At 48.2% G+C, this 9,386-nt stretch overlaps 1 protein-coding gene across 1 annotated transcript; it reads left to right on the top strand.

The window, feature by feature from the left end:
- The first annotated feature begins 5,079 nt into the window (after nt 1–5,079).
- SOWAHA (sosondowah ankyrin repeat domain family member A) lies at nt 5,080–8,899 on the top strand. Its single transcript, XM_032769162.2, is given in 3 exon segments — nt 5,080–5,204; nt 6,694–7,144; nt 7,147–8,899. Coding segments are annotated over 3 exon segments (2,094 nt in total). The 3' UTR covers nt 8,665–8,899.
- The last annotated feature ends 487 nt before the right edge of the window (nt 8,900–9,386 follow it).

Here is a 9,386-nt window from a genome sequence, read left to right as displayed (position 1 = left end):
TTACTCCCCTGTGCAGGCGAATAGAGCAAGTGACTGTCCTGCTCCTAATTTCCTAGCTTTCACTTATGCCATACCAAAGCCACTTGCGGCCCTTTTGTACCTGGTTACATATTTTTCAGGGCTGCATAAAACCCTTGATCTTCCTGTATCATCTGCACAGGCCAAGATGGGGGCTGGATTTGATTCCTTCCACATTATTCAACACAGGCCAAACAACTAAACATTCTGTGGACCGTAAATTGTTCCTTCTGCCTTTGTTTTACTGCAAGATGGCTTGAACTGGAGTGGCTTCACAGTCGTCGCTTTAGCTTCAAGACCACTCAGGAGCTGAGTGGCTTTGAATATCATTAGTAATAGTGTTAATACTTTGCGTTTATAAGGCCTGATTGTTCAGAGGTGCTGAGCACTCATAGCTCCAGTTAAAGTCAATGGGAGCTGCAGGTGCTCAGCTCCTCTGAAAATCAGGCCCATTCTTCCCCCTTCACACCCCCTGAGTTGTACTTTACTCCTTGGAGCAGTCCCAGCGAATTGCCCAAGGTCTGAAAGCATGTAACCAGCATAGTTGGCAGGGGCAGCTCCAGGCACCAGCGCACTAAGCGTGAGCCTGGGGCGGCAAGCCGCGGGGGCGGGCTGCCAGTCGCCGTGAGGGCAGCAGTCAGGCAGCCTTCGGTATTCGCAGTAATGCGGATTTGGCAGCATGCCTGCAGGAGGTCTCCCAGTCCCGCAGCTTTGGAGGCAATTTGGCAGCGGGGATGCCAAATCCGCATTACCGGTGGACCTCCTGCAGGTGCGCCACGGAAAGTCACCTGACTGCTATGCTTGGGGCAGCAAAATACATAGAGCTGCCCCGATAGCTGGGAACAGAACCCAATCCCCTGACTCCTAATCATAAAGGGCCACGTTCTCCCACCCTCACTGAAGCTGATGCTGTGAGTAATCCCAACAATTTCAATGAGTTGCGCTCATGACTAAAGGGCTATTTACTGTGGGAAGAGGAGCCGGGGAGAGAATCAGGAGATTAATCTGTGTGAAACAACAGGCAATAATATGAATAAATAGAAACTTTTGGTAACATGGAAAATGTCATGTAAATGCTGTCTGCTGTTGTCCATTTAGTAATGTTCTTTTTAATTGGCCCTTGAGTTGCAGTGGAGCCTTACTCCTCCATCAGATAATGCCTTTTATCTCTAGATGTTTTGCCTCCTTCCCAGACTTTTGTTTGATTGTGTATTCAGTGAAAGTTACTGCATTTCTCTCTGGAACAAAGGAAGAACTCTTTGCCTTCACATAACTCACCCTTTGCTTCACAAGGAAATATCAACAAGGAAACTGGAAAATTGTGGCTTCGATCATTCTTGTTGGATTTCATATAGGAGAAAAATCTAACTTTCCCCACTGAAGGTACAAATTTCATCAGTGTCCAGTGCCATACAGATCAAAGGGAAATCTGCAATCTTCTCTAAAGCAGGATTCTCTTGTCCAACACTCCTTAGGCTGGAAGAAGATTGGAATCTTCCCTGCCCATTCATCCTTGCATTTTTCCTGCCTCGTCTCCTCTGTATTGCAATATGATGCCTCACCTTTCTTACAGTTCAGAGCAAAGTCATGTGGCTTCTTTGTTAAACAGCTTTATAGTTCCTGTGTCAAGGAGCAGGAGTACTGGACTGGCAAGGCATCCACCTTAACCCTGAAGATTCAACAGATAGTACTGTGATTGCACAGCCTGGATGTGGATGCTGGATTTCCCACTTCATTTTCAGGTGCTGCATCATTTGAATTGTTGCAACCATGCAATACTATCCTCCTTCCACTGAAGATAATGGCAAAATGCCCACTGTTAGATGTGTTTGCTAAATTGGCAATACTGATGGGTCCCTAAAGCTGTGATGTTTCACAAACACCCACAACACTTCCTGGTCAAACATGTTAAAAGGGGGACAGTTCCCTAATGTTTGCAATATAGAGTTAGCAAGCTGTAAAGTTTGCTTTAAAATATAAGTAGCAGAAAATTAAAAGATTTTTTTCTGTTTTCTGTACTTTTCTTTTCTCCTAGCTGACGAACTGGAAGCACCAAGACAGTGGGCTAGAAGTCCTCTGAGAGGCAGCCTGCAGTGTTCCATAAATAACCAATCCAAAGATATGCACTTTTAAGGTTTTGGGCAAAAGGAAAAAGAGAGAGGCAAAATTTCCCCTTAAGACTGGAATTTTCAAAGGTGTTAGGTACCACATCACCAATACTGTTCAAGCCTGATTATCCTCTGTATTAAAATTTTTTTCCTGAATATATTTATGGTGGTATTCAAAGACATCATCAGTTAGCATCATTTCTGTAACTCAATCTACTTCTTAATCAGTTATGGAGAAATAAACTAAACACCATACAGATAGAAAAGCCCAGGGAATTTGTCTATAAATGGATAACCTTCACCAGGTCTGAACCACGTATCAGGGAGCAAGACCAAGCCAAGCGTTTGCCATCCTACAACACTAATTCATAATGCCCGGCTCTTATATAGAGCTTTTCATCTGTAGGCCTCAGAGTGCTTTGGAAAAGAGATCAGTATTATCATCTCCTTTTAATAAATGGGGAAACTGAGGCACAGAACTGTGTAGTGACTAGCCCAGGATCACCCAGCGAGCCACAAGTGGACATTATTTTTTTTAAATCCAATTAAAACTGGAAGTAGCAGCATAAATCCAAAAATAGTGTAGGAGGATTCCCCACATGACTACACAATTTTCCACCACCCCAGGATTATTATTATTAAATATTTATATTATAGTAGTATCCAGAAGGCCCCCAACTGGGCTGGGGGGCCTATTGTGCTTGGGGCATGTACAAATACAGAAATGAGACAACTCCTGCCCTGAAGAGTTTAAAGGCTAAAGACGCTAAACACACAACCAGACAAAGGCTGAGGGCTGGGGTCACAAACAAATGAGCACAGGTCTGAAATGGTACCGCTTAGTTAGTCAGGTATATTGTATTTTGTTTTAATTGGTGCAAGGAGTAAGTACCAACCTTCTAATAGACACTCAATCAATGAGAGCAGTGGCGGATTAACAAATTTGCCTACAAAAACCTGCCACCCGCGCCCACCATGCGCCAGCTCACCTCCGCTCCCTCGTGGCAAGCCTGGGAGGGAGGGGGGAGAAGGGGAGTTGCGGCACACTCGGGAAATAGACGTGGTGAAGCGGCGGTGAGCTGGGGCGGGGAGCGGTTTCCAGCCTCCCCGAGTTACTCCCTGTGCCCGCGGGCCCCAGCTCACCTCTGCTTTGCCTCCTCCAATCACGTCGCTACTCGCTTCTCCCTCCCTCCCAGCGCTTTCGTGTGGCAAGCCTGGGAGGAAGGAGGGAAGTGCGGCACGCCTGGGGGAGGAGGCGGGCCAGGGATTTGGGGAAGGGGCAGAGTTGGGGAGGGAGCGTGAGCAAATTTGCCCCCCTAGACCTAGGCCTTGTTGTTGGCCTAGGTGATAATACGCCGCTGAATGAGAGGCTGTGAAGGGAAACACGCCTATTAACATAATGATAACCGGGACAGCGGGGAACGAGTATGTGTAACTGAGGCGTGATCTACACTACTGACTTATGTTGGATTAATACATCGCTCAGAGTGTGGAAAATCCCCCCTCCCCAAGCAACATAGTAAGACCAACCTGACCTCCAGTGTAGACAGGAGAGCTTCTCCTGTCGACACAGCCACATACTCTGCCAGGAGACGCTCTCCTGTTGGCATAGGTAGCTTCTTCATTAAGCACATGGCGGGACTGTACGTGTAGACAAGCCCTTAGTCAGAGTGCAGAAGAGAGTAACTTGTGGAAAGAGTTTATAGGACAGAGTAGTTAAAGTGAGGAAACCAGTTCACGTCCATCACAATGCAAGACACATTTCCGCACACTTTTCCAGTGCTTTTATTGTCATCATATGGCCCTATGCTCCCTTCCACTTCTGTGGGTGAAGGAGACACCACATCCACTGATCCCAGCTGAGGAACATGGGCACGAGATATATCGCCTCTGTAGCACATTTCCCCATCCCACAAGATGACAGGTCTGTGTGTGGAGAGAAGATGGGGTGGAATGAGACTACAGTGCTGGTCAAATGTGGAGCATTTGCCCCCCTAAGCTGAGTAGTAAACCTTCATAAGCTACTGCAGATGGGGTTCTGATGGTCAGGGGACAACCACTTGCTGGGTGAGGGGAACAATGCAGAGACAGTGGGCAAAGATCCAACAGCATCCATGTGGATCTCTAGGTAGCCATGGCTTTTGAGATCCAACCTGCTGTCACTTTCACAGGAGCTGTCCACACAGCAGGCCAGCCTACAGGCATGCTCACGCAGTAGTCAGCACCGGTGAACTGCACTGATTTCCAGAGAGACTGGCAGAGATTTTCAGAGCTCTTTGTGTAGAGACAGCCTGAGCACAGATGCATCCCTGCCTGACTTTAACCATTGCCAACAGTGTCTCCTTGGAATGCCACCAAATTCTCCACAAATGTTTGTAAAATCAGGCAAGTGGTTCCAGAAACCCTGTCCTCCTTAGTTCTTCTCCCTTAGCATATTCCTCTTGTTCATTCTCTGCGAGACAGAACGTAAGAAGTGAAGGATAGGCACAAGGTAAGAGGAAAGGTTTGCAACACAAAGGATGCAGAATGAATTCTGAGGCTTTCATATGTCTGTACTAGATTCTAATAACCAACCTCTAAAGCAAGACATAGCAATTAGTTTTGGATGTTTGTTTATTATTAGCTCTCTGCGGTAAGCCAGCCAGCATCCAGGGGCTGCTACAAACAAAAAGGCATGGCTAATGCATTGGTGGCATTAGTAAAATACCATACACAAGAGACAACACCAGCAAAGTATGTGGTTACTGTGCGAACAGTAGGATAAGCATAGTGAGGCAGTGTTAGGCTTCTTGAAGTAATCAACGTAGGAATATTACAGAGCAACAGGCTGTGATAATATAACACAGAATTAAGTGAGAGAACATTAGTACAGTACAGCACAGACACTTTGAGAAACTGGTTCAGTGCCAGCTGTTATCAAGGGATGAAATGTTTTCAGATGAGATTTGAAGAAATGGAGAGAGAAGATGAAGAGATACAAAAAGGATATTCTATGCAGCCAGTGGGAGTTACAGAAGAAGGCTCTTGCACCAACAGTAATGAGGGTGGAGGAAAAGAAAGGAAGACACTGCCAGATGAGTAGAGGAATGGGGAGCACAGAAAGATGAAGACCATGAGGAAGGCTGCACCATGAATGGTAATAATATGCAGGGTTTAGAAATGGCTCATACTACATTGTTTCCAAGTTTAAGACGCTGAAAGTTAAACAAATGTATTTTCCCTTTCCCATTCATTCTTGCACAAACAGTCACTTTTATGTCTCTGCCTTCCCAACATACTGACTCCACTTATTTTATGTTCAGTCTCTTTTGTTGTTTGCCAATCAAACTGGTGGGTCATTCAAAAATCAATGTCATGAGCTGGTTGGGAACAGAGTGATCAAAAGAAAACAAGCCTTGAGGAATGAGTGTCATTTACTCCTTTCTGCCCAAAAGGCCTTTGGGCCCAATTCTGCACCCAGTGATGTCAGGGGAACATTGCTTGAAGTCTTCTGAACCACTTACAAAAAATTAATAATTTTAGACATTAAAATGCAATTAGAAATAACAGATGTGGCAACGTATTTATAAAGCTTCCTTCTGAAATATTAATGTAAATGTGTTTCAGAGATTGTTTAGCTATATAATATAGTTTAATTCATATGTTTTTTCTTGTTTGCAGAGAAGAGAGTCTATAACTCACAAGAATCACAATTGATCAGCTGTTTAAATATCAATGGAAGCTTCTTTAGAAATATAAAAATCTGACTTTATGAAGCAAAGTAATTATATCTAAAGCTGTGTCATCGATTTGATAATAACTGAGACAAAAATCATTATTTTAGAAAGTTGGAGCAGAAGCAAATTAATGAAACTTTTAAATCAGTCCAAGCAATTTCCACATGGCTGGAACTAATGTTCTATGAGACACAACTTTGTTCAATTACCGTCCAAAGTTAATAGAGTGAATGAAATTGGAGTTGTGTTTACATAGGTTAGATGGCGGCAATTGTAGCTGCTCAGCATCTCTCAGGACTAAGCCCTTAAATCTCTACATTTTATCTCAACCATTATGTAGTTTAGCTGGCACAGGCACGGCACAGGCAAAACAATGTGTGGGACTGTATTCCTTGGGTAGCTGCATTCTCCTGGGGAATGAAGCATTTTTAAAAAAATACTGAAAAGTGTTCTCCACTGTATCGTCCTCCCCCCCTCCACCCCCCACTTGGGTAACTCAGACAGCTGAACTGATTGCTCAAAATTTCCAAAATAGGATACATTTCCCCTGGGTGGGGGGTGGGGGAGTAAAGCCTTGCAGGTAAAGAGTCAGCCCCAAAAGGATTAATTTCTTTTCAGTGACAAGCAACCGAGAACAGGGAGTTAGAATCCAGGCCCAGCTCCTGTGCTGGTGCCAGCGCAAGGCTCTGCCCTTGTGGAGCCACTTGCAGGACTGGCCCCAGCTGTGGGACTTTAGGTGAGTCACTCTGATGCTGGAGAAGTCAATGGGAGCTGCCAGTGTTCGCTACCTCCCTATTCCTCCATGCCTCGATTTCCCTACCTATGAGATAGTGATGATATTTTTCTGACAGTGCAGGGGGTGGGAAGGGAGTCACCAGGCTGAACTCGCTGGTGTCTGTCAAGCTATTGATCCTTGGCACAGGCTGCTTATTGGCCGCAGTTAGGCGGTGCTCAGAGACAACGGTGATGGGCGCATTTAACGATGCAGCGAGCAGACCCGGGGGTAGGGCTCCCAGCGGAGTCTCCGCGCGGGCTGCCGGATTGCACAAGCCCCGCAGGGTGCCACCCACACGGTGCGATGCGCTGTGCTCATGCTGCGGCCAAACCCTTCCGCTGCCAAGCGCAGCCCAGGAGGCTGGGGAGCGCGCCAAGCCCTGCGGCTGGGGGCCTCTGCTCCGAGGCGTGAACTGCGGGCCGGAGCCAGCGCTCCCCGGGGCAGGCACAGGGGCGCCGCAGGGGTCACACTCAGGTGCATCTCGCCTACAACTCCCAGATACCTCCGCTCGCGGTCCCTCCGCCACCCCCCACCTGGGAGCGGCTGCGGAGCAGAGCCGCGCCCGGGGAGGCAGCGCTCGCAGGTGCAGGGCATGGCCGAGCCGGAGCCGGAGCCGGAGCCCAGCCAGGCGGCCCTGCTGGGCTTCCTGCGGGAGCACGGCGGGCAAGTGCGGAGCGCGGAGCTGCGGGGCCGCTTCAAGCCGCTGCTGGAGGCCGGCGAGCCCGGGGAGCGAGCCGCCCGCCGCGAGCGCTTCACGGCGCTGGTGAACAGCGTGGCCGTGGTGAAGGAGCTGGACGGGGCCAAGTTCGTGGTGCTGCGGAAGAAGCTCCGAGCCCAGGCTGGGGGGGAGCCGGGCGAGGGAGCGCAGCCCCCCGAGGCGCCTCCGGAGGGCTCTGGGCGGAGCGGGGCAGGGGGGCAGGGGCGCGCCTCCCCCCAGCTGGCAGCCGAGGAGAGCCGGTCCCCGAAGCCTGTGTCCGAGCTGAGGGGGCTGTTCCAGAGCCAGGATGGCGAGACGCCTGGGCCCCCCCCGGGGATGGCCGGGCCCCCCAGGAGAGAGGCCCCCCAGAAGCCCTGCATGTTGCCAGTGCGCTGCCCGCAGCCGGCTAGAGGGGCTGAGGAGCTGCCAAGGCAGCAGGAGCAGCTTGAGGACAGAGCCAGGCTGCAAGTGGGGACCCTGCTGGACCTCCCTGAGCTGGCCTCCCCCAGATCCCCGCACATGAAGAGGAGGCAGGTGGACGAGCCGGGTGTCAGGTCGCCCCGCCTGCGAAGGGTGTCAAAGACTCAGAAGGTGAGCGAAGAAACCGGCTGCACTGCTGCTGTTCCCCTGGAATCTCTGGAGCACGAATGGCTGGTGAAAGCCACCGCCGGCCAGTGGTCCCAGCAGCTTCATGGCCTCTTGCTGACAGATGCCAATCTGGCAGGGAAAAGGGACTTCATGACCGGGTTCACAGCTCTGCACTGGGCAGCTAAGAGTGGGAACTGTGACATGGTGGGGAAGATCATTGAGGTGGCCAAGAAAGGTGGCACTGAAATCGATGTGAATGCCAAGTCCTACGGAGGTTACACTCCCCTCCACATCGCTGCCATACATGGCCGAGAAGATGTCATTACCACATTGGTCAAGACATACAATGTCAAGGTTAATCTGAGAGACTACAGTGGGAAAAAGCCACACCACTACTTAAAGGAAGGGTCCTCTTATGCCGTCAGGCATTTGCTGGGTGATCCCGACCTTCACAACAGTATCGGACATGCCTTTCCAATCAAGAAAAACCCAAAAATTGCTGCTTCCATCTTGAGCTCCACCAGCACCTTCCTTGGAGTCTTATCTGATGACATGCCCTTCTATGATCTAAGCAGGGGTTTGAAGAAGACTTCTTCCTTAAATAAGCTCCTTAATGCATCTGCAGGCTCAAGGAAGAAGCCTAAGACTAGGGGGACTTTCTCGTCCTACTCTTCTCTTGTCGAAGCAGTGGAGGAAGAGCAGGAGGAGGAGGAGGCCACAGTGAAACACAGACCAGCTTCTGAGCTGTTCTTCAGTCACTAGTGTCTGTCTTCTTGAAATCAAAGTAATGCGAATAGTGTATAGAAGTTTTCTTGGGCCCAGATACTCATGGATATTTAGGCTCCTAACTCCCACAGAAATCAATGAGTTAGGTGCCTAAATACCTTTGAGGATCTAGGCCCTGGTCATCTTTCACAGAAGCAGTCTGTTTCTCACCCCTCCCCCCCAACTCCCCTCCCCAAGTTGTTTAACAGTCAACTATATAGGGTCTGATTTCAAAACTCATTGAAATCAATGGCAGTCTTTCCACTGATTTCAACAAAGCTGGATCAGAGTCTCTTAAAAATACTGTACCTACCGATGTACTGATGTGTTAATTTAATCCATAAAGACTCCCTAACTCTATGCCTAATGGCTGCAATATTTAAAAAAAAAAATACTGTGTGGACAGGTTACAATGCTTAACGTACAATCTTCTTAATCTACAAATTCCTCCAGTGAGTTTGTAATTCTTTGAGGTGGAAAGTAGGACTAGGATAAGGGATTGTTGCACATTGTATTTACACCTTGGTTTTAAGATCGATCAAACCTACTGTACTTTAAAATGGCTTTTTATCCTGCAGGTTTAAATAACAAGTTAAATAATAAGGAGGATGGATAATTCTGTATGACATTTCCAATTAATTTGGTAACAAATAGATAATGACAAAGAAAATCTGTTTTTTAAAAGATTATTTAGAGCTCTAACTTTTTAAAAACAAACT

This window comes from Chelonoidis abingdonii, chromosome 7 (genome assembly GCF_003597395.2).
Source record: "Chelonoidis abingdonii isolate Lonesome George chromosome 7, CheloAbing_2.0, whole genome shotgun sequence".
Classification (NCBI taxonomy): Eukaryota; Metazoa; Chordata; order Testudines; family Testudinidae; genus Chelonoidis; species Chelonoidis abingdonii.
Note: the sequence above shows the minus strand (reverse complement) of the source record. Positions and strands in the feature narration are given on the sequence as shown.